The following is a 26,305-nucleotide window of genomic DNA, read 5'->3' on the forward strand; positions in this document are numbered from 1 at the left end:
GTTCATACACAGCGTTGCCATATGGTGTCGAAAAATGTATGTATTCGATTATGTTTTTGTAAAGCGTATTATAATCGATAACCAAAGTATTCATGTAACCGATATCAGTACCCATATTTACTAATTTTCATTAACTTGGTAGTCACCAATCAATAGCCAATCGGAACGGTTGCATTTCCAGTTTTCTATTTTTCTTTCATTTAATGTTTAGCGAAGTTATCTCCAGTTGGAAGTTGCTAAATCATCCGAGGAATTATCAAAACACACAATAGATAAGACCCGATTGCCATTGCAAAACTTGGTAAGTTCCCAGAGAGGAAGAGAAATTAGCTTTGTTGGCTATGGGTGTGTTTTTAATGAACTTTTATATTATTGTGAAGCCGGTTTGTGAAAATATTTTATCGCTCAAAGTCCAATTAATTTAAAGTACACCGGATTAACATACATGTAGGCAGGGGAAATAGGATTCAAACGACCTGCATGTTGTCTAAGTAGATAAAGAGAAATTGTGCAAAAACAATCTTCGCCCAATTAGGGATGTCATACCAGCAAAAAACAGGTGTGGATTATTTTATGGGCTAGGTTAAGTTCCACGAAGTCCATCACCACAATTATTTCGAAAGTCAAACTAATACAGTGAAACCTCTCAAACTTAAACCCAAAAAGTGAACAATTTTCGTGAGACGTTCGATATAGTACATGAACGAAATTTAGACGATGGTGGGTGGGTTCCGAGAGGTTTCGTTCTATCGCCCTATAAAATTTATAATAAAGCATTAATTTTGTAAAAAATAATATGTTAACTTCCAGACATAAATATTTATCCCTATTTCTATTTCAATTAATTGCAGTAGGTAACGGATATAAGGACAACTCATATAAGAAAAAAACACATAAGAAAATTTTATCGACACCATCACCGTTGAAGATAATTTTACTAAATATCTACCAAAATTAAAAAAAAAAACTTATTTTGAAGATTTTTATCAAATTTTTGTGGTTACTATAGAAAAAATGTTTTCTCTTCCAAAGAAATATTTTATTATTTTATTTTAGAAGTTCATTTCAGTATTTGCTATAATATTGCAATTATGATCTCTCCTAATAGCGATAATTTTTTGGTTGTATAAATATCCCTTGAGTTGTAAATGTGTCGAATTTTAAATGTTTTAACGATTTAGCGGAAAGGGAAAGTTACTACTTTTTTAAAAAGGGATAAATTACTCACAAAGAACTTTGACAAAATGGACCAACACAAAAATTAAAACAAGCAAGAAAAGTCTAAAGTCGGGCGGGGCCGACTATATTATACCCTGCACCACTTTGTAGATCTAAATTTTCGATACCATATCACATCCGTCAAATGTGTTGGGTGCTATATATAGGTTTGTCCCAAATACATACATTTAAATATACCCAGCAAAAACTCTCATTACCCGGTAATCTTGTAGGTAAGCCTATATAAAAATTAATAACCACTTATTAATTGGCATCGCTTCGGATTACATTTACATACGCATGTCCTAGGAGGAAAGTACTTCTCCCCAGGCATACTTTCGGCCATAAAATAAGTAGTGCATTTAAAGCATATAATCACCTAATATGTAATGACTTATTCGTAGATACACCAAAGCTTGCAAAATAGCCACTTATTGTCTCAGGCAACCAAATCTCGAAAATATTGATTTCTATCGCCGATTACAATGGATCAAAATATGGCGAGTGGTGCTGTAATAGGAGAACTACTTGAATAGAAACGAATATTGTATAAATAAAGAAAAAGTCTAATAAATAATCTAAATAAGATTACACTCAAATTAATTTCACACTTAAAATAGAAATAAATGTACGTTGTGTAAGGGAGTTGGATTCGTGAATTACGTTATAATATATCCAATAGCCAATTCACATAAGGTTCGAAATCTACTAAAACTGGATTTTAAGTCTCTTTTTTATAAGGCAAATGGCATTTGAAATTTAGTTTATGCGCATTTTGGAAGTGTAATGTCAATGAGGTATAAGAAAGCATTTATTTAAAACATAATATGATAATGTCATTAAACACAATTATTATGAAATCTTTGTGATAAAAAATTCTTAACGGAAAAATCTTCAGAATTACCGTTACATTACATATTCTTTTTGATTTTTTTATGTAAGTGCTCGATTATGTGAATAATTATATAAACTACAACTGCCTAAAAATTTGAGAATAACAATTCGAAAATTACCGAGAAGTATTTATTTTTGTCATTACAAGTTAGTCATTATAACTCGCCGCAATGTAATGCAACGTGTAATGACAGCTTTACTCCTGGTAATGTCAATTGTAATGAGATGTGGTTACCTAGTTTTTGCTGGGTATCACTCGATATGGACAGAACTTGATAGACTTCTACAAAATCTATAGACTCAAAATTTAAGTCGGCTAATGCACTAGGGTGGAACACAATGTTAATTAAAAATAATACCCTGTTCCACAGTGTGGGGCAGGGTATAAATATGGGAAACGTTTAAATCTGAAGCAGTTTTGAGGAAAGTTCGCAAAAGTTTATTTATGATTTATCGCTCGATATATATGTATTAGAAGTTTAGGAAAATTAGAGTCATTTTTACAACTTTTCGACTAAGCAGCGGCGATTTTACAAGCAAAATGTTGATATTTTGACCATTTTTGTCGAAATCAGAAAAACATATATATGGGAGCTATATCTAAATCTGAACCGATTTCAGCCAAATTTGGCACGCATAGCAACAATGCTAATTCTACTCCCTGTGCAAAATTTCAACTAAATCGGAGCAAAAAATTGGCCTCTGTGGTCATATGAGTGTAAATCGGTCGAAAGCTATATATGGGAGCTATATCTAAATCTGAACCGATTTCAACCAAATTTGGCACGCATAGCTACAATGCTAATTCTACTCCCTGTGCAAAATTTCAACCAAATTGGGGTAAAACTCTGGCTTCTGGGACCGTATTAGTCCATATCGGGCGAAAGATATATATGGGAGCTATATCTAAATCTGAACCGATTTCAATAATATTTGGCACACTTGACTATAGTACTAATTGTTCTTCTTGTGCACAATTTCAACCAAATTGGGGTAAAACTCTGGCTTCTGGGGCCATATAAGTCCATATCGGGCGAAATATATATATATATATATATATATATATATATATATATATATATATATATATATATATATATATATATATATATATATATATATATATATATATATATATATATATATATATATATATATATATATATATATATATATATATATATATATATATATATATATATATATATATATATATATATATATATATATATATATATATATATATATATATATATATATATATATATATATATATATATATATATATATATATATATATATATATATATATATATATATATATATATATATATATATATATATATATATATATATATATATATATATATATATATATATATATATATATATATATATATATATATATATATATATATATATATATATATATATATATATATATGGGAGCTATATCTAAATCTGAACCGATTTCTTCCAAAATAGGGATCTATTCTGAGTCAAAACACATACTTGTGCTAAATTTCAAGTCGATTGGACTAAAAATGCGACCTAGACTTTGGTTACAAAAATGTGTTCACGGACAGACGGACAGACGGACATGGCTATATCGACTCAAGAGCCCACCCTGATCATTTTTGCCAAAGACACCATGTGTCTATCTCGTCTCCTTCTGGGTGTTGCAAACATATGCACTAACTTATAATACCCTGTTCCACAGTGTGGAGCAGGGTATAATGAAAATTCCGTCAACATTTTATTTCTATTTATATACGATTTTTTCTATAGAAAATGTTGTCAAAATTTTATTTCTATAAAAAATTTTGTCAAAATTTTATTTCTACAGAAAATTTTGTCAAAATTTTACTTCTATAGAAAATGTTGTCAAAATTTTATTTCTATAGGAAATGTCAACATTTTATTTCTATAGAAAATGTTGTCAAAATTTTATTTCTATAGAAAATTTTGTCCAAATTTTATTTCTACCGCCTATCGCTATTTTTATATTTACACACTAATTCTTATAAGAAAATTTGGTTATGAGACGGCAACTATTCATTGTTCTATTTCTATTAATTTTTGGCAATAAGTGAAATATAGGATCAAGAATCGGAAGAGGAGAAAGATATCAGACACTATAAGTGAAGCAGAAAACACGTTGTAAACAATTTTTAAAACAGTGTATGGTCGTTATCTACTGTAGTCTAATAACTTCCCTCACTTGTAATTGCTCCAAGTAATGGATTTCCGCAATATTGAGAACATACATTGGCATTTCTACATTTCCTATAGTACATGTTCTATAGAGATTTCAGTTCCTTTATATTCACATAAAAAGAAAAAGGTATTTCTAGAAGCGATCAATACCAACCAAATCTCACCTAAATAAAGAAGAGCTAGTGTAAATGATTTCTGTTTTCAAATAATATGGGTAAAGTTTCTTAACTTCATCCAATGAAAGTTGTTTATAGAATTCCATTTGTTTCTCCGCGCTCAATCAAAAAGCTTATCAAAGTTCATACGGAGATTATTTTCCTATAATCTCTCAGAAAAGAAAAACAACATATTACCGAAGCTATTCATAAACACTTGAACGAACCTTTATCGATGCGAAGTGCGGCAAACACTTTCTACAAGCGGGTAGAAGGAAAGTACAAGTAAAATTGAACTTTGACGATATAATTTAAGTTGAATAAATATTAGCAATGTGTTTTAATTTCTTTCTAGACTACGAATTGACTTAGTTTTGATTCAACCAGCTACAAGCTAGGAGGGGAAATAATTCGAAACACCAACAATACAAAAAATGGCTGATCAATTGCGCTTTGATGGACGTGTTGCTATTGTAACTGGTGCCGGTGCTGGTTTGGGTCGTGAATATGCCCATCTTTTGGCTTCTCGCGGTGCCAAAGTTGTAGTCAACGACTTGGGTGGCGCTCACAATGGTGAAGGTGCTTCTAGCCGTGCTGCCGATGTTGTAGTCAGCGAAATCAAGGCCAAAGGTGGCGAAGCTGTAGCCGACTATAACTCTGTTGTAGATGGTGACAAAGTCGTAGAAACAGCCATAAAGGCCTATGGACGTGTTGATATTGTCATCAACAATGCCGGTATTTTGCGAGATCGTAGTCTTGCCAAAATCTCGGAACAAGATTGGAACTTAATCCATGATGTCCATTTGAAGGGAAGTTTCAAAGTTACTCAGGCTGCCTGGCCCTACATGAAAAAACAAAACTATGGCCGTATTATTATGACCTCCTCCAACTCTGGCATCTACGGAAATTTTGGTCAGGCTAACTACTCAGCCGCCAAAATGGGTTTGGTCGGTTTAGCAAATACCGTTGCCATTGAAGGTGCCAAGAACAATATCCACTGCAACGTTATTATACCAACAGCTGCAAGTCGCATGACTGAGGGCATTTTGCCTGATATGCTTTTCAATGAATTGAAACCTCAATTAATTGCTCCCGTTGTTGTCTATTTATGCCACGAATCCTGTGAAGATAATGGTAGGTGATAACTGCTATTTTTAGTTAAATTGTAATACAATTCCCGATTTATTTTTAGGTGCTTACATTGAAAGTGCTGCTGGCTGGGCCACCAAAGTGCAAGTTTACCGTGGAAAAGGTGCTGTCCTTCGTACCTCAATTGACCAAAATACTATCACACCGGAAGCTGTCCAAAAACTATGGAGCAAGGTTACTGATATGAGCGAAGCTCAGCATTTGGAGGCTATCAGCCAGGCCTCTGGTTACTTGCTTGAAGTTTTAGAGAAACTCAAGGAAGGCAGAGTTGGTGATATTGAAGACACATTCTCATTTGGCTCCAAGGATTTGATTCTTTATGCTTTGGGCATTGGTGCCACCGTAAAGAACCCCGACGATTTGAAATTTTTGTATGAAAACGACGCAGATTTCTCCGCTATTCCCTCATATTTTGTTATGCCTGGTCTTATGCTCAGCATGAGCTCTAATTTGGTAGCATCTGCCTTGCCATCCGGTAAAGCTGATCTTACCAACATTCTACATGGCGAACAATATTTAGAAATCTGTGATGATATTCCCACAAGCGGAAAATTAACCACTACCGGTACCGTTTTTGACGTTATGGACAAAGGATCTGGTGCCGTTGTTGTAACAAACGCTGATTCATACGACGAATCAGGCCGCTTATTGGTCAAGAATCAAAGTTCTATCTTTGTGGTGGGTGCTGGCAAATTTGGAGGAAAAAAGAACCCAATTCAAGGTGTTGTTCCCATTGTTGCTGCCCCCAATCGTTCCCCCGATTCGTCCATACAATACAAAACAAGTGAAGATCAAGCTGCTCTTTACCGTTTATCTGGAGATTTGAACCCTTTACACATCGACCCTAACTTTGCCGCCATTTCTGGCTTTAAGACTCCTATTCTACATGGCCTTTGCTCTTTGGGTTTCTCTGTCCGTGCTGTTTTGGCTAAATATGCCAATAACAATTCCGCCATGTTCAAGGCAGTCAAGGTACGTTTTGCATCCCCAGTTTTGCCCGGTCAAACTCTTAAGGTAGATATGTGGAAGGAAGGTAAACGTATTCATTTCCGTACCAGTGTGGTTGAAACGGGCAAAGATGTCATCACCGGTGCCTATGTGGACCTTAAGGATACATCCGCCAAATTGTAAATATTTCCTCAATATGTAAGCGCATTGCAGCAGCAGCATCATTGTTTGTTATGTTAAGCCAATTTGTTTCTGTGTGAGGTTTATTTAGTCTGGTTTAAGATATTTTCATGTACATAGTATATATTTTTTTACTAGCAATATGTGCATATTATTATTAAATAAAAAAAGCTAATTCAATACAACATGTATGTACTCCGAATTCTTATTATTTTAGAGTAAGTGTATGTTATGTGATTCTGTTAAGATTAGAGTTTGCGATAAGATTAGCCAAGTACAAACTTTAAAGGTGGATAATACTATCGTGTTGTCGGGTACAAAGGTACTCTTTCAACATCGGTCGATTGTTATATCAATCTATTTTTGAAGCCATAGAGGATTGAAAATAAGCCACTTCGAATTTATATCAACATTATTTTAATTTTATCCCACAGTCAATATGCCACATATTGTATTTATATTATTAAGCTAAAAATTCTCCATTGGCGAATTGGTCCATGTCGCAATCATAAATACCACAGCTTATACGTTAAATTTTTTATTTTATCATATTCGACATTAACTTTAGTATGAGTATCAATATTGCTTATTTGACGGACCCGTAATCTCTTCGGGTTTGATTTGTTTATTTTAACTCTATTTGGGTAGATATTGTGCGATGGGTACCAAAGCATTTTTTGCGATGGGTACATTGCATTTTTTGCAAATCGGGAAATCTATGGGCCAGTCGGATAACGTGTACTTAAGTTTATATAAGCTGGGGGCTAATCACGGCATTCGATATCGAGAACTTTTGATCGAAATCTAAATTTTTCGGATCACGGGAGTCGATATCGAGTTTTTTGGATCGACAATTTTTTCGATTGGTAAATTGCAATCGTAAAATATTTTTCACTTGTTTTTTACATTGTTTTCGCCATATAGGAATAGTAAATATATTAGTTTTAGTTCGAATTGTTGCTAATTTGTAGTAAATTTACATATAATGAACATATTTTGAATATTTAGGACTAATGCAACTCCAATAAAAGTTAATCAAAAATTGGTTATAGTCGAGTCCGGGAGCGAGCATCCCAGCTTGGCAAAGAACCATATGTAAAGTGCACATGCTAGATCGATATCCAAGAAATTGTGATCAACCAAATACCGTACCATTCCGTGACAACATAACGCTTCTGGACCACCTTGTAAGAATAGTGAATTATGAAGGTTTCCACTCGCAACAAATTGTAAGACGGCAGACAATTGTAAAGTGATAGAATTGACGTTGACATGCCACCAAAAATTATTTCCCATTTGAACGCCAGCCGAAATCGTCCATTGAGCCTGCAAAAGGTGACTTTCTAACAGTGCACACCATTTCAAACCCATGTACTTACACCAATAACAATGTGCACTTTTATTCCTTATTTGTCGCTGAATTATTTTATATTCATCTCATCCTCCAATTAGGAAGGAATTCGGAGGAATGTATGGGTCCATAAGATATAATGCAATACAATTTACTTTTTACTTTGAAACCTCCAAAAACATGTTTTTTCTACATTCTATTTTGTGACGCTAACTTAATTTTGTCATATCATTTTGTTTTGCTTCGTTTTTTGCTGTTGGCAACGCTTAAGAAATTGCATCAAATTTCGATCGAATCCCGTGATCCAAACTTTTAATTGTATCGACAATTTTTTCGATACGATTATGAATTCGATATCGAATGCCGTGATTAGCTCCCTGGAACTTCTATAATTGGCTGGCATCAAATAAAACATTCAAAACATCGTTATTTTCCAACTAAGCATACATAAGCTGCTATGTTCTGCTTTTTGTTCTATGTGTTTGAAGTTTCTTTTATAGGAGGTAAGCAAACACAAACCCGATATTTCGTAAGTTAGTGTCTGTTACAGGCACTCACAGCTGGGTAAATATTTGACAGCAATCGAAAAAAAGTTATTCGTCACAATCAAACCCCTACTTTTTAAGTATTTTTCCAAAAAAGGACCAGTTATTTCGAAAATGATACTGGAAAAAATCTCTATCAAATATTTGCGTAGTGGTCAGCAAAAACTCTCATTACCTTGATTACTTTCGAAAGAAAATGTCCTATGAGAAAATACTTATTTACAACAATACCAAGAGCTAAGTTGTAAGAGTGAACAAAATGTGAGCCAGTAATGAAGTTGAAATAAACAAGAAATTTACTTACAACGTGGTAGTACCTATGAAAACCTGATGTATGGTAGCCGAAACTGTTCGGTGGTGGTAAGTCATTATTTCTATGCGGTAACTACTTACCCGGTTTTTGCTGGGACAAATGAAATATGGCGGTGGCCCAAAACCCATCTCTACCACACATCCAAAAGTTTTCTGCGATTGTTTATCTACTCTCAGGATTCTAGTGGCTGCACACACATTGCGATTCCTAATTACCATTGTGGAATCGGGCACGACACAGTAATAAGAAAGAAGTTTACCATTTGCATAATCATAGTGTGATAATCATAGTGTGTGATACCAAGCACGCACTCCTATCTAGCATAGCCTTCTGCGACATGACTGGGTCATAGGAAGAAAGTCCCATTTCATTCATGTAACAAGAACTAAATTTGAAAAAAATATATATAATGACTCTGAGCCGATGGATAGGATTTTCAATATTAGAATGAGGTAAAATCTTTATTTCACAAATGCTTAGATTTTTTTTTTTTTGAATTATTTTGCCACTACCACAATGAAAAATAATCTATAGTCCTTATTATTAAAACTCGTATGATATAATTTTCGTAGCTTTATACAATCAAAACTATGTGAAAAATATCTTTATTTTCTTCTCTACTCAATCTAAAATCTTATCAATACACATTAAGTGCACACTGTGAAAAATGTTTAAAAAAAATCGACGTGTAGAAAAACTTTGAAAATTTTTCGAAGTTTGAAAAAAATGGTATTAAATAATACTCCTGGGTAACAAAATGTTTAGCAACTTGAATATTTAGCATTTTTTCGACAAAATTTAAATAATTCGTTCTATTTTATGAATTCTTAAACTGTTTTTAACCAATTTGAAACAAAAAAAGTTAAAATTACCCATTAAAAATATGAAAACACATGTTATAAAAAATTGAATGAAAAGAACTTCCTCTGTAGTTAAAATAAAGAACATCATTGGGAGTACATCTTCTCGAAGTGCTTTTAAAGTTGTGCTTTTGGAAGAACTTCCAATTTTTTTTTTTTTTTTTTTTTTTGCTGGGAGATAGAAAATTAATCTAGACTTTCTTCTTATTAAATGCTCATCATGTGCTAAAAATCTGATTAAATATATTGAAATGTTCGTTGTCTGCCGAAAAGTAATTTGACTTTTGTTCGGAGTTATTCTGTCAATTTGTCCCCAATGTGCGATTATTTCTGCTATCATTATGCAAAAACAAATAAATAAACAAAGAACTAAGAATGTATTATAGTTTCTTTATAGCCAACAAATTTACTCATTTTTTAAAAGACCGGCAACGAGTGAAGAGGTCTACAATATATACACATCAAAAACAATGGTGGATCAATTACGCTATGATGGACGTGTTGCTATTGTGACTGGTGCCGGTGCTGGTTTGGGCCGTGAATATGCCCTTCTGTTGGCTTCGCGCGGTGCCAAAGTTGTAGTAAACGACTTGGGTGGTACTCATAATGGTGAAGGTGCTTCTAGCCGTGCTGCCGATGTCGTAGTAAACGAAATCAAAGCCAAAGGTGGTGAAGCTGTAGCGGACTACAACTCTGTTGTTGATGGTGACAAAGTTGTAGATACTGCCATTAGGGCCTATGGACGTATTGATATTATCATCAACAATGCTGGAATTTTGCGAGATCGTAGTCTTGCCAAAATCACGGAACAAGATTGGAACTTAATCCATGATGTCCATTTGAAGGGAAGTTTCAAAGTCACTCAGGCTGCCTGGCCCTACATGAAAAAACAAAACTATGGCCGTATTATTATGACCTCCTCCAACTCTGGCATCTACGGTAATTTCGGCCAGGCCAACTACTCTGGCGCCAAAATGGGTTTGGTCGGCTTAGCCAATACTGTTGCTATAGAAGGAGCCAAGAATAATATCCACTGCAATGTCATAATACCAACAGCTGCTAGCCGTATGACTCAGGGTATTTTGCCTGATATTCTTTTCAATGAATTGAAACCTCAATTAATTGCACCCGTTGTTGTTTATTTATGTCATGCATCCTGTAAGGATACTGGTAGGTTCGGATTGCAGAGACATCAAGAAAATTGGAATACTGTAACATCTTTCATTTACTTTTAGGAACCTACATAGAAAGTGCTGCTGGCTGGGCAACCAAAGTGCAAATTTTTCGTGGTAAAGGAGCTATGTTACGTACATCAATTGATCAAGATACCATCACACTTGAAAATGTCCAAAAACAATGGAACAAAGTTACTGATATGAGAGAAGTCCATAGTTTGGATGCCACTAATCGCCGTAGTTACATGCTCGAGATATTGAAGAATTTAAAAGAAGGCAAAGTTGGTGATATTGAGGATACATTCTCCTTCGGCTCCAAAGATTTGATTCTTTATGCTTTGGGCATTGGTGCCACCGTTAAAAACCCCGATGATTTGAAATTTTTATACGAAAATCATGCAGATTTTTCTGCTATTCCCACATTCTTTGTTATGCCTGGACTTATGCTGGGCATGAGTTCAAAATTGGTAACATCTGCCTTGCCATCAGGCAAAGCGGATTTGACCAACATTCTGCATGGCGAACAATATTTAGAAATCTGTGATGATATCCCCACGAGTGGTAAATTGACTACCATTGGAAAAGTTTTCGATGTTATGGACAAAGGAACAGGTGCAGTTGTTGTAACCAACTCCAATTCATATAATGAGTCTGGTCGCTTATTAATCAAGAATCAAAGTTCCACTTTTGTGGTGGGTGCTGGCAAATATGGAGGAAAAAAGAACCCAATTGAAGGTGTCATTCCCATTGTTGCAGCTCCCAATCGTTCTCCTGATGAGTCGATTCAATACAAAATAAGTGAAGATCAAGCAGCTCTTTACCGTTTGTCGAGTGACTTAAATCCTCTTCACATTGACCCCAGCTTTGCTGCTGTCTCTGGTTTTAGTACCCCTATACTACATGGTCTTTGTTCATTGGGTTTCTCAGTCCGTGCTGTATTGTCTAAATATACCAATAACAATTCGTCCATGTTCAAGGCAGTCAAAGCACGATTTGCATCACCGGTTTTGCCCGGACAAACCTTAAAGATTGACATGTGGAAGGATGGAAAACGTATTCATTTCCTTACCAGTGTTGTTGAGACTGGCAAGAATGTCATTACCGGTGCCTATGTCGACCTTAAGGATACATTTGCCAAATTGTAAATTTTGGGCAAATATTATAGGCATTGATATTATTTTTGTGTTCAGATATTTTTTGTGTTTATGGGAGGTTTGTTAAATCTGAATTTTATTTACATACAACATACTTTTTTGTTTATACACAAATATACCGTACATACACTGTTAGAAAAATATGTTTTTCATATGTTCCGATATAAACAAAATGTGTTTCGGGCACAATTTTTAAACACAATATATTTAAGTGCAAACATGTAATGTTCCTAAACTAACACTAAATGTTTGGGACATCTATGTTAATATGTTAGAATATATTATGTTTGTGGCATGAATGTTTCATAAAAATCATATGTGTGAATACAAACATATATAAATTTACAAATTTCGACTAAACATACATATGTTGTGATATTTTATTCAAAGCGACAGAGAGAGTATAGAGAGAAATAGAGATGGAAACCGGGAGAGTTGACGAAAGATATCAATATAACACAGCAAAAGAGTCAAAAGAGAACAATTTCTGTGAAACCGCTTGTATGTTGTTTCGGAAAACTGTTTTATGATAAGGCCAAAAATTTGATATGTTTAAGTCTAAATATTATTTAATTTGAATAAAGAGAATATTCATTAGGAACCAAGAGAATAGACATTTGAAAAACAAACAGCATATGTTTTCGCCTTGAGAGCAGCATTTTATGTATGTGTGGACGTGCGTTGGGTTTATCATTTTGGCATTATGGGCACAATTTTTTTCTTGGTTCGTTAAAAGAAATCATCAGAAATCAAAAGTCAATAAATATACCTAAAATTAATTTGTCACGCAAAAATTTATTTACGCATACACAGAAAAAAAATTCTAATTGAAATGTCTTCAATCGCAGAAATGATAGTATCCAAATTTGTTGAACCAATTAAATTTTTAATTGAATATTTTTTTAAAATTCAATTAAAATTTGAATAGGAAAAATTTTGGTGATATTTTTTTCTGTGTAGCAGTCAACGAAAATTTCGGAGTTAAGTCAACTTTGAGTTCATGAAAATTAGTTCATTTTCGTTAAATTTCGTCAAATATGAGAATTTTTTACGTTAATTTAATATGTTTTTGCTTACTGGTTTTCTTATTTTAGGAATCTTATTCAATCATTTCAGCTTCAAACCATACGTCGTTAGACTGCTTGATTACTTTAATGACATGAACTAAAATTGAGCTAGGTTAGGTTAAGGTTAGGTTAAAGTGGCAGCCCGATTAAGATTCAGGCTCACTTAGACTATTCAGTCCATTGTGATACCACATTAACTAAAAGTACCTATTACATATGGGCACTTCTAGTTTTAACCGCTGAACCTTCTTGATTATTTTTCTTTGTTGAACCAACCAGATTGTTCCAAAAACATTAGCAGACTGCTTAAGTTAACGTTTTCCAGATCCGCCAGTAATCTGAAGCTATATGCTCCTAAAAGTTGCTTGCGCTTTACACAAAATGCAGGACACTCACACAAGAGGTGTTTAATTGATTCTTTTTCCTCCGCATCATGACAGCTCATACAATAGTCATTATACTTCGCGCCAATAGTTTTTGCAAAATCTCCTATCAGGCAGCGACCCGTTATAGCAGATATCAGGAGTGATATCTGACGTCTCGAGAACATTAGCATATCTAGTGTGCGGTTTAAGTTGAAATGGGGCCATATTTGCTTGGTGTCGTTACAACCCTTGCAATTCTCCCATCGAACATTTGCCATCATAACAGCCTTCTCACGCAGCATGAGCTTGCAGGTAGCTAGGGGCATACCAACAAATTCTAGTTCCCCTGGAATATGTAAGGTAGTCCCTAGCCTTGCCAACTCATCGGCTTCGCAGTTCCCCGGTATGTTCCTATGGCCAGGCACCCATATTAGGAGAATATTGTACTGCTCAGCCATCTCATTGAGAGATTTGCGGCAATCGATGGCCGTTTTCGAGTTGAGGAACACAGAGTCCAAGGATTTTATTGCAGGTTGACTGTCTGAGTATATATTAATGCCCACATTTTTTGGAACATTACTTCTCAGCCAATTCGCCACCTCTCTTATTGCTAATATTTCAGCCTGAAAAACACTACAGTGATTAGGTAATCTTTTCGCTATTTGAAGTTCCAAATCATTAGAATATACTCCGAAACCCACTTGTCCATCCAATTTGGAGCCATCAGTGTAGAAATCTATATATTCTTTATTCCCCGGGGTCTGTGTGCACCACGCCTCACTGTTGGGGATTATAGTCTCAAACTTTTTGTCGAAAAGTGGACTCGCCAAAGTGTAATCCACCACAGCGATAGTTCGCGCAACCGCACAGCCGTTGTTGCAGCTGACTGTTTGGCCAAAATGTCTAAAGGCAATAGATGCAGCATGACATTAAGGGAATTTGTTCCTGTTTTGCTGAATGCGCCTGAAATACACAAACACGCCATACGCTGAACTTTATCTAAACCAGTCGGTTTCTGAAGTGCCGGCCACCAGACTACAACACCATATAGCATTATAGGTCTAACCACTGCCGTGTATAGCCAATGCACAATTTTTGGTTTTAGTCCCCACTTTTTTCCTATTGCCTTTTTGCACGAGTACAAAGCTACAGTTGCCTTCCTCGCCCTTTCTTCAATATTAAGCTTAAAGTTCAGCTTCCTGTCCAAAATAACGCCAAGGTATTTTGCACAATCACCAAAGGGAATTTCAATACCCCCTAAGGAAATAGGCCTAACCGTGGGAGTTTTGCGATCTTTGCAGTACATGACTAATTCTGTCTTTGCGGGATTTACCCCAAGACCGTTGTCTTTCGCCCATTTTTCAGTCATCCGGAGGGCCCTCTGAATAATATCTCTGATTGTGGATGGGAATTTTCCCCTGACTGCCAGAGCTACATCATCTGCGTATGCCACCACTTTTATCCTTTCTTTTTCTAGAGTAACCAGAAGGCTATTTATAGCAACATTCCAAAGAAGAGGTGATAGAACTCCTCCTTGGGGAGTGCCTCTGTTCACATACTTTTGTATGTTTGCTTGTCCTAGTGTGGCTGAAATACGTCTCTTCATTAGCAGTTCGTCTAACAGCCTGAGTATACATGGATCAACATTCAGAGTTGTCAGTCCATTTAATATCGAGCTCGGATGGACATTATTGAACGCCCCTTCGATGTCTAGAAACGCCACGATTGTGTATTCTTTGACAGATAGTGAGCTTTCAATAAAGCTGACTAGTTCATGTAGTGCGGTCTCAGTAGACCTGCCCTTCGAGTATGCATGCTGTCGTTTCGAGAACAAACTTGAATCGATGGTAGTTCTAAGATAAATATCTATCATCCTCTCCAGAGTCTTAAGTAGGAATGAGGATAAGCTGATTGGTCGGAAATCCTTCGCCCTCGAGTGAGAGGCTTTTCCCGCTTTAGGTATGAAGACGACTTTTGTTTCCCTCCACTTTCCTGGGATATATGATAAGTTGATACATCCTTTATATATCACCGACAACCAGGGGATAATTTTGTCAGTTACAGCTTGTAACTCCGCCGGAGTAATTCCATCAGGTCCAGGGGATTTGAATGGTCCAAAGCTATTTAGCGCCCATCTTATTCTAGTTTCCGATACAATTTCCTCGACAGGAAACGACCGCTGAGCAACTGTGGCACCGCCAGTACATGGTTCAACCGTCTGATTTCCAGGAAAATGTGTGTCCAATAGTACCTCCAGCGTCTCCTCACTGGACGTTGTCCAATTGCCCTCCGATGTTTTAATGAAACCTGGAGCGGAGTTGGTGGATGCTAGAACCTTCTGTAGTCTGGAAGCCTCGGACGTATTCTCAATACTGCTGCAGTAAGCATTCCAAGAGTTATGCTGAGCCTTTCTCAGTTCTCGCTTGTATCCTCTCAGAATCTTCTTGTAAGCGTCCCAGTCCTCAGAAGCTCTGGTGGACTTTGCCTTGTTAAAGAGCTTCCTGCAGGATTTCCTCATATTACTTAATTCCGTAGACCACCATGGTGGTCGATGTTTCCCCCTTGGCTTTCCTCTAGGGCATGCAGCTTTCAGTGAGATGTTGAAGGCCTTAGTAATCCGCTCCACTGCGTATTCGATATCTTGCACATTTCTCATATTTGTCTCTGGTATTTCCGGTATCATCATATTGAACGATTCCCTATACCTATTCCAGTCAGATTTCCTTGCATTTGGCGGAAATATGGTCTTGGTGGTATGAACATCAAATTTGAAACTGATGTAGCGATGATCTGAGAAGCTGTGTTCACTTAAAACATGCCACTCAGATATCATTTCATTCAGTTCTTGCGAGGCCAAGGTGATGTCCAAAACCTCTTGCCTGTTTTTAGTGACAAAGGTTGGGACATCTCCCTTGTTGCAAACTACCAGATTAGTACGCAAAATAAACTCTATTAGCGACTCTCCCCTTGCATTAGTATCACTACTTCCCCATATACTATGATGTGCATTCGCATCGCATCCCATAATGAGTTTCGTCTTTGTTTTCCGTGACTCCTCCACTAAGGTCTTAACGGCATATGGAGGCATCTCCCTGTCATGTCCCATGTAGACCGAAGATACCCAATATTTGCATTTGGCTATTTCTAAACTGGCAACGACAGTGTCTGTATTGCACATTGAAGGAAGCAGAAACAAGTTGAGCTCGTTTTTAGCAATTATACAGGCTCGATTTACATCATTACCACTATACTGCAATAGTTTGAACCCCGGAGTACTTAATTCACATATTTTGTTTTTATAAACATATGGTTCTTGAATAAGAACTATATCTATGTCCCCTTTCATCAGGAGAACTTTTAAGGCAGCACATGCAGCCTTACAATGATGAAGATTTATCTGGAGGATCCGTAGGACCATCGAGATTTTCAACAACCGTCACATCAGCCGCTTCAATCGAGTCATCAAGAATGTCCTCTTCAGAGATATCGGTGACTCTCGCAATAACCATAGGTTCAACTTTGGTGAGTTCTGAGGCAGTAGAAGCCTCCTCACGCATACGGTATCTATCCATGTCTTCAAATGTCTTGGTATCCCCCTCGACTTCGCAAGAGGATCCGCTTACTTCTGATTCAGACAGAGGCTTGTCCATTTCTGAATCCTTTAGCTGATCGTTTTTATACACCTTCATTTGGATATAATGAAAGCCATAACATACACGGCCCTGGGACTTTGCTAGATGTGGCAAAGACTGAGTGTTCAATATAAACACTGCATGCCGTCTTGGCCCATCCACTTCATCCAAACGGCCAACCTTCCAATCAGCTGTTGGAAGATCTAGATTGCATTGTTTCAGTCTATTTAAAATAGATTCAGGGTCAGGAGGGTTTGCAGGTATCCACGCATGTGCTCTTGGTCTAGCCGGTATGTCTTTCTTCTCGACTAACTCTAGAGCAGCTCCTTCCCAAACTTCACCATTTAGTATCAGAGCAGCTTTAAAACATTCTATAGACCTCTGGTCCTCAAATGCGACTAGCTTAAATCGTCCTTGATACCAACCAGCCTCTTGGTGTCGAGGATCTGGGCCGGGAAACTTTTCCAGCACCTGTGAGTAGACGCCAGACAAAGCATTCTCAATTTCCCCCCATTTTTGCTTTGGAACCATACCGTCCAATGCTCCTTTATTAATGATAGCCATCACAAGGCTGTCTTTAGCAACTGAGGCAAACGATCGTTGATCCCTTTTGGAGGATGGCAGCTCATCCGGTGATCGTTCCCTTTTTCCAGCCTCAAGAATTCCTTGAGCCCATTTTAAGGAATCGCTTTGTTTAGCCGACAACGTGCTTGGGTCGACTGATCCTAATTTCTTTAGGATAAACAAAGCATTTCTGCGTTCTTTGAATCTCTTTCGTGAGGGATTACCTCCTTTTGATGCCGTTACCTTGGAAAAGGTCCGACTTGTCAAATTGTCGCCACCTGTCGACCCGTCTACAGGTCGACTAATTGGGCCTAACTCTTGGTCATTGCCCAAATCTATAACTCCAGTCGATACTCGTCCACTGGGCCCTGAAGTTAGCAACCCAGTGGATGTCTTTGAATTTCTCTGCATGGTGGCCTAATATCCCACCACACTTGAAATTCGTAGTAGGTACTTATTACGATGATTTTATCCGCTATTAAAAAACACGTCCGTTCCGTTCGACGGTTGAAATAAGAAAAAAATTGAGCTAACAAAAAGTTTTACACTAATGAAGTATACAATTGTACAAAATTCGAAATATGCACAAAATATTTCGAAAATTAGTAAATTTCACATAAATTGCGCTCAAAGCTTTCTGAAATGAGGAAATTTTATTTAAATTGTGTCTGTCTTCAACTTAATAGAGCGCTTTATTTATTTTTTTTTTTCATTCAAATTATAAAATCGAAAAAAAAAAAACAATCGAAAAAATTTCTAAATTTTAATATAATTTACTTGCAATTATTAAAATATTTTAGTCAAAATTTTCTAAAATAAGCCTAGATTGTCTTTCATGGTGGGTATAATTATGCCAGCTTTAATAAAATTGTCTCAAAACTTATTTTAAAAACTACAACCAATATAGGTTAGAAAATGCTGTACTATAGTACTTTTTGCATTACTTTTCACCCTGGTGAGCACCCCCGTGAATGATTTAGTACCTTTTAACAAAATATTTTAATATTTTGAGAAAGTCTTTAACAAACTTTTTTTCTAGAGATCATTTGCAGTATACTGAAATTTTGTAAAAGACAGAGTGAAAAACACGATTTTCTTGAATTTCAAGAATATTGTGGGCAGCGTTGCCATAATGAATTCTTATTTTGGACCAACATTTTTCCAAAATTCGAAATTAAATTAATATCATTTAAAATTTTTTAAAAATGTTACTTCTTTTTTTACTTTTACTTTTGTAAAAATTTTATTTCTATAGAAAATGTTGTGAAATTTTTGTCACAATTTTACTACTGTTGAATATTTTGTCAAATTTTATTTCTATAGAAAATTTTGACAAAATTTTATTTCTGTAGAAAATTATTTCTATAGACAAATTTGACAAAATTTTATTTCTGTCGAAAATTTTGTCAAAATTTTATTTCTGTAGAAATTTTTTTAAAATATTAGTTCATTAGAATTTTTTTTTCTAATATTTATTTCTATAGAAAATTTTGTCAATATTTTATTTCTATAGAAAGTTAAAGCAATATTATACTTCTATAGAAAATATTGTTAAAATTTTATTTCTATAGAAATTTTAATTTCTACAGAAAATTTTATTTATTTATTTAGAAGTTTTTATTCAGTAATACTAAGCCTTCATGGCCAAATACATGTGTATTACATTTGTATTTTTTTTAATTTTATTTCTATAGAAAATTTTGACAAAAATACCGATTTGACGAAAATGGACCAAAATCAACCAAATTCCATTTGGTCCGACCATCGGACCAAATTTAAAAATTAATAATTTTTTTGACCAATTTTGGTCCGATCGGACCAAAATGGCAACCCTGATTGTGGGCCGGCAATGCATCTGATTCTATATTACGAAGTTAATCTTGGTAAGCGGATTAAGAATTTAAAATTGAGGAGTTGATAAACAAAATTTGATTTTCTTTTTTTAAGGCCGGTATGCATCTCTAGCGAAAAATTTTATTCCCATAAGAAATGCATTGCTATTTATGCTAACGAAATTTTCGGTAGCGTTCAATTTCGTAAGCAGGTACGCACCTCTAATGAAAATAATAGGGTTGTCAAAAGCATATTTTGGCAGCAAACATTTAATTTATTACAATCATTGCGTGCGTAAAAGTTTTAAAAGGTCTGTAAATAATCAACAATTTATTTGAGGATTATTTGGAACATATATTAACCATTTTTAAAAGCGATTAGCTGGTTTAAAATTTGTGTACACAGCCCTGTTTTTTTTTTTTTTGTTGTAGACTTAAATAAATTTTTGCTACCGAAAATTTCGCTAGAGGTGCATACCGGCCTTTACATGAAAACTTGTGAACAGTGTTAACATTGAAATGCATTCTTATGGAGCTCTTTGAAATAAGAATGTATAGAAATATCCTTGAAACCAAAGAGATGAGTTTTCACTAAAAAATATAATATCAGGAAAGTTAAACAACGTAATTCCTCGTTTAACCAAATTATTTCCCAGTGAGAGAAAAAATGGAAATACTTTTTTTTCAATTTTAACGTGTTGAAGCAGTAAACACTTGATGACGTTAGTAATTTCTGCAGAATACCAGCCTCATTAGAAACCAATTTGACGAACTCATGGCCGTAACATGGTTTTATTGAATAATAAAGCAAAATTTAGTGAAAATTACTTTTTCGCTCAAAAAAGTAACTTTTTTGTACTTTTTTAAAAATTGTAGTTTCCATCCCTGGGTTAGACATGGAGTAATTTTGGTTTAATGAAGAACAGACATTATATGGAACCCAATCATCGTGTAAAAAAGAAGCCTCTATTTCATATTGGTATGAAAAACAAAATCGAAGCCTAAAAATATGCTTAATATTTCGAATTTTAATCAATTTCAAATTAGGTCGATAAATACTTTATTCTATCTACTTCGACACGCAGTTTAGAAATGCACATAATTCAGTTCAAATCGATTAACGGAACAAATGTGTTATTGTTTTTTTTTTTTTTTTTTTTTTTTACCAACACACGTTACCTATGTATGACCACAATATCATGAAATGAAATCACATTTTATAATCTCAATTTAATATGATTACAAATAAGAGAAACTGTTACAATTCCCACTCACATTTAATGCTTAAAAATATCCCCATCCCCCCATTGCGGAACAAGCACAAACTATTTTCAAATTGGGTTTTTGTTTTGTCGTTAATAAAGAAAAGTTACCTATGAATATTATCACAATGACCCGAGAGCTGCTAATAGACAACCTTACGTGCGCGCACATACATGGGCAGCAAGATGTAACTAAGCGGAAAGATAGTTAACAAGCAAATAACAAGCCATTGTTGCTACAATTACTGCCAGGTCTAATGAGAAAGTATAATAATTTTAATGTCCCTTCCACTCTAAAGGGGAAAGACAAACAAGTCGCAATTATGATTCCAAAAATTTATGTTTGCAAAGGGGCGTAGTGTGAAAAAGAAATTGTCTTTATTGCGACTACAACAAAGTGATTGTTGATTAAGCAAATACCTCCTCCTTTCCAGTAAACTTACAATCAAAAAATGTATTAGTTCATTTCCATATGCAGACTTTTATTTTTGTTATTTTATACTTTCAACGACATTTTCCATACCAGCAAGGAGTTGCAGAGGGTATCCGATTATATTTGAACGAAATTCTTTTCAGCCGATCTGCAATAAAATCAATTATATGTGTACATTAGGGTGTACAAAAGCCAGATATCGGTTAATCAGATCTCGTACGCAAACCGAAACCGGATGGTGAAAAATTGGCATTTTCATTTAATCGCGGGTTTTTACCATCGGTGAACAGGGTTTCTGTATTTCAGTGATATTTCTATCTATTTTGTCATATTTTTTTTCCGAAAGTAGAACTTTTTGTAACGATGTACTGAAGATGAGAAACAATTGTGGTTTGTATAAAATGTTACTGCTCAGAAAAGAAATGTAACATTTCAAAATATAAAAAGTACTGAAGACGTATAGTCCGACATCTACCGTCAGTAAAAAAGGATTTTCATAAAATATAAACGAAAATATCACATGGAAAGTGAGCATTCATTGTTCCTATCAAACGGGAAATACAGCATGCATTTCCCCTTAGTTTGTTATAAAATGTTTAATTTATTACATGAATTATGAATTCCTTGTGTATTTAGAACAAAATAAGTGCTTAAAGCTCATTTTCAATAATTGCTATTAATTGGGCTTTAACCGGTTTTTAGCAAAATAAAAAAAACCGAAACTTTGTTTTTAAATTGAGACTGTTGAATTAAACCGAAAACCAACATTTCAAAACAAGCGGTTATTTCTGGCCATCTACCATTACATTTTGTTACTAAGTACAGACCATAATTTTCAGAAGTGAGAAAATTGTTCCAATAGGAAATTAAATTCAGATTTTGAGAAAATATTAAATCAAAATAATTGAAAAAAACAAATAATAATAATTGAAGCGATTAATTCAATTAATTCCAAACAAACAAAATATAAAGATATAAGAGGAAAGTTTATTAGTTTAACCCCCATTTTCAGGAAGCTCCGTTAGTGCTACGTTAGCTAACGAAGTTTTAAACCGTACTATGGACATGTCTCTCATCTTGCCTATATATTCCATATGCCAGTTAGGAACTTAACTGCTAAAAAAAAATTTTCAGTTAAAGTTAACCGGAGAGAATATATTTCGATTTTACTTTCTGTTAACTGGGAGTTAAAGTCTAACGGAGATACATGAAAATGGCCGTAAATTAGTAATTTACTTGAAGTATTTAAAATTTATTAAAATGTTAAATATATATTCCACGTTCCGATTTGGAATCATAAATCTTATAATGACAAAACTTGAGATACTCTCGGCCTTCAGTCCAATTTCAGAATGAACTTCTTATCACAGAGAAGGGTTGAAGGTTAAAAAAAGGAACATAGGGGAATTTAATTTGCATCCGTTAAAATCATTTTTAATTTCATTGAGTATCTGGACTATTGGCCAACTCGTTTCTTGAAAACTATTTTCGAAATGTTTGTTTTAATTAGTAGATTTCTAAGAATTGATTTGACAAATGAAAGAGTTTTTTTGGAACAAAAGCCATTTGCATATAAAGCAAACTATTTTTCAAACATAGCCAAATTGCCATATTAAAATGTATATTTTATATGGGCATAAATGTGATATGAACATAAAGAGAAATTTCATAAGATTGAAATTGAAACAAATGAAATTATATATTGAGCGAATGTTATGTATTAGTAATTTAAATGATAAAGAATAATAGTGTGAAAATAGCTAAAAATCAATTCACAAATTAAAACGTATTTTAACAAAACATCGAAAAAAACTTACATTCAACGGTTTCTTTCTATTACCGTCCCAGCGGGAAAATTGCGAAGTACCGCAAAAATCATGCCTTCTTAACCCGTGATTTTGGGATCCTTAACACCTTCGCATATGCCTTCTCCTATCATGCATGCTAAAATGCCTTGCACTTCCTTTCTAAAAAATGCCCGCAAACATTATTCTGTGCCTTCTTTTGGAATTGGAAAAAGAAGGACCTACATTGTTGTTATAAGAACGAAAATTCAGTTTTTTTAATATAATCATCAAACAAACATTTATATCAACATTTTTAACAGGACACGGTTTTAATCCGATTTGCATCAAAACTGCTGTTATGATGATTTATATTTAGATATAGTTCTTGATTTTAGTTCTAGAGCATGTAATGCGCTATTCTCATCCATTTGGCAGAAATTTGGAAATGAGTATCCCTCCCCGCCTTCCAGTGTATTTAAAATAGAATATATCTTTATACCCTCCACCATAGGAACAAAAAAAGCAGTAGAAAAGTGAAGTTTTGTATTCGAAACAGCGTTTCTGGCGATGTCTTAAAATTTGAGTATTTTTTTGGATTAAGTTGGACATATAGTTAGTTGTAGATCAATTTACCCACATATTTTCCATTGGTTTTACTTTATACGTTTGTTTTGATCGTGATATTTCTATTTGTCTTCTATATTAGTTGTTGTTGTTATAATACAGTTTTGAAATGTTGTTGTGAGAGCATACACACAGAAAAATTTATTTGACTTCAAATCTTTTGACCTTTCCTTAAGGATTTCGTTATTGAATCTGAGATATTGTTTTTTTAATATAAAGTCACTTTTTTGGAAGCTAACTAGCTCTAGATCTAGGCTCTTTGAATTTAAAGCTAGGATACAGGTCTCATTTATTGAATTTTCGTTCACGTTTTGCGATATATCAACACAGGTATACAGCTATATATAAATAAATTTCGAATAAAAATCCAAATTGTAAAATACATTTTAATGCAACAAATATTTTCATGTTTTCAAATAAATTTTTAACCAAAAATGCAAAATTCTCCAAATAAGTATTAGCCTATTTTGAAGTTTTTTTACCTTTAATACAAGGGTCCAATATCACAGTTAATTAAAAGATTATTCACTTAAATCATTTTTTTCTTCTTTATATTAAGTGAAATTGGCCTTACTTTAAGGTCCTATAACTTTGATAGAGGCGCGAACATTTCAAAGATTCGTGTACTAAATTTAAATAAAAAAGATTTTAATTTAAGATTATGAACTTTTTTCAATTTTTTTTGTATATGTGCAGTTACATGGTTACTATAGTTTGTTCTCCCTTGCTTTTGAAAAATAAAATTAAAAAAAAAAATAAATAAAAAGTATAGCACTTTTTTTATTACATATCAATATGGGGAGGTATATATAACTCCGATCAGGTTTGAACTAAACATAGAAAAAGTGCTTGCCACTCAAAAAAATGTTTGTTCAAAATTTCAAAAAATTGGCTGAGTAATATGGGATATAAACTCAAATCGGACGATTAGATATACGGGCGCTATTTAAAGGGTGATTTGTTAAGAGCTTGATAACTTTTTTAAAAAAAAAACGCATAAAATTTGCAAAATCTCATCGGTTCTTTATTTGAAACGTTAGATTGGTCCATGACATTTACTTTTTGAAGATAATTTCATTTAAATGTTGACCGCGGCTGCGTCTTAGGTGGTCCATTCGGAAAGTCCAATTTTGGGCAACTTTTTCGAGCATTTCGGCCGGAATAGCCCGAATTTCTTCGGAAATGTTGTCTTCCAAAGCTGGAATAGTTGCTGGCTTATTTCTGTAGACTTTAGACTTGACGTAGCCCCATAAAAAATAGTCTAAAGGCGTCAAATCGCATGATCTTGGTGGCCAACTTACCGGTCCATTTCTTGAGATGAATTGTTCTCCGAAGTTTTCCCTCAAAATGGCCATAGAATCGCGAGCTGTGTGGCATGTAGCGCCATCTTGTTGAAACCACATGTCAACCAAGTTCAGTTCTTCCATTTTTGGCAACAAAAAGTTTGTTAGCATCGAACGATAGCGATCGCCATTCACCGTAACGTTGCGTCCAACAGCATCTTTGAAAAAATACGGTCCAATGATTCCACCAGCGTACAAACCACACCAAACAGTGCATTTTTCGGGATGCATGGGCAGTTCTTGAACGGCTTCTGGTTGCTCTTCACTCCAAATGCGGCAATTTTGCTTATTTACGTAGCCATTCAACCAGAAATGAGCCTCATCGCTGAACAAAATTTGTCGATAAAAAAGCGGATTTTCTGCCACTGATTTTGGTAATAAAATTCAATGATTTGCAAGCGTTGCTCGTTAGTAAGTCTATTCATGATGAAATGTCAAAGCATACTGAGCATCTTTCTCTTTGACACCATGTCTGAAATCCCACGTGATCTGTCAAATACTAATGCATGAAAATCCTAACCTCAAAAGAATCACCCTTTATATACCTGACACGATCTCTTTGAAAATTGACAGAGATACTACTATTGACTAGAGCAAACGTTTTGTTCCCTTGAATTAATACCAGTTTGGGGGTCAAATACCCCACTGTGCGACGGGATACTTTGTACAAGTAGCTACCATTTATGTAGGTCGGATTGTATTGCAAATGAGCTATATCGGACCACATTTAGGTGTAGCCCACGATCCTCTTGGAGGAGACAATTTTATCACATCCGGTGGAAATTTGATACGTGGCCTATAACAACGAGGCAAAAATTAGTCCAAACCGATCCCCCGATTTTATTTCCTGCGCTTTCTGGAGGTGAAAAATTCATTCCATCCAGTTGAAATGTGATACGTGGTGTTAGTAACTGGCCTCTAACAACGATGCAAAAGTGGCCCATATCGGTCAAAAAATATATGTAGCCTCCATAAAAAGCAATTTCCATTATTTATTTATTATTTAATTTATTATAATTATAAATTATGTTACAATAAACTTATTTATACGGGCACTAGCAACTAGAGGCTATCGGCCTAAGCAATTTCCATATTTGATTTCCTGCGCTTCTGCAGGGGCATATTTCATACGATCCAATCGAAATTGGAAATTTTATGTTAACCGATCAAGAACTGATTTTGCTTATATAGGTATTTCATCTACCTCCATGTAAATTAAGGCAATGTTAAGAAGTTT

At 34.7% G+C, this 26,305-nt stretch overlaps 3 protein-coding genes across 4 annotated transcripts in view; 2 read left to right on the top strand and 1 right to left on the bottom strand.

Annotated features, from left to right (window-relative positions):
- kat80 (katanin p80) overlaps positions 1-26,305 on the bottom strand; it is a 94,292-nt gene that overhangs the window by 11,599 nt on the left and 56,388 nt on the right. The gene's annotated exons all lie outside the window — the stretch shown is intronic.
- Positions 160-6,952, top strand: Mfe2 (peroxisomal Multifunctional enzyme type 2). The gene is made up of 3 exons (XM_075298857.1): positions 160-301; positions 4,840-5,618; positions 5,677-6,952. Exons 2-3 carry the CDS (start codon positions 4,919-4,921, stop codon positions 6,762-6,764), a joined length of 1,788 nt encoding a protein of 595 aa, XP_075154972.1. The 5' UTR covers positions 160-301; positions 4,840-4,918; the 3' UTR covers positions 6,765-6,952.
- Positions 163-12,938, top strand: LOC142228429 (peroxisomal multifunctional enzyme type 2-like). Its single transcript, XM_075298858.1, has 3 exons — positions 163-301; positions 10,217-11,000; positions 11,066-12,938. Exons 2-3 carry the CDS (start codon positions 10,301-10,303, stop codon positions 12,148-12,150), a joined length of 1,785 nt encoding a protein of 594 aa, XP_075154973.1. The 5' UTR covers positions 163-301; positions 10,217-10,300; the 3' UTR covers positions 12,151-12,938.

The sequence above is a fragment of the Haematobia irritans genome, chromosome 3 (genome assembly GCF_050003625.1).
Source record: "Haematobia irritans isolate KBUSLIRL chromosome 3, ASM5000362v1, whole genome shotgun sequence".
Classification (NCBI taxonomy): domain Eukaryota; kingdom Metazoa; phylum Arthropoda; class Insecta; order Diptera; family Muscidae; genus Haematobia; species Haematobia irritans.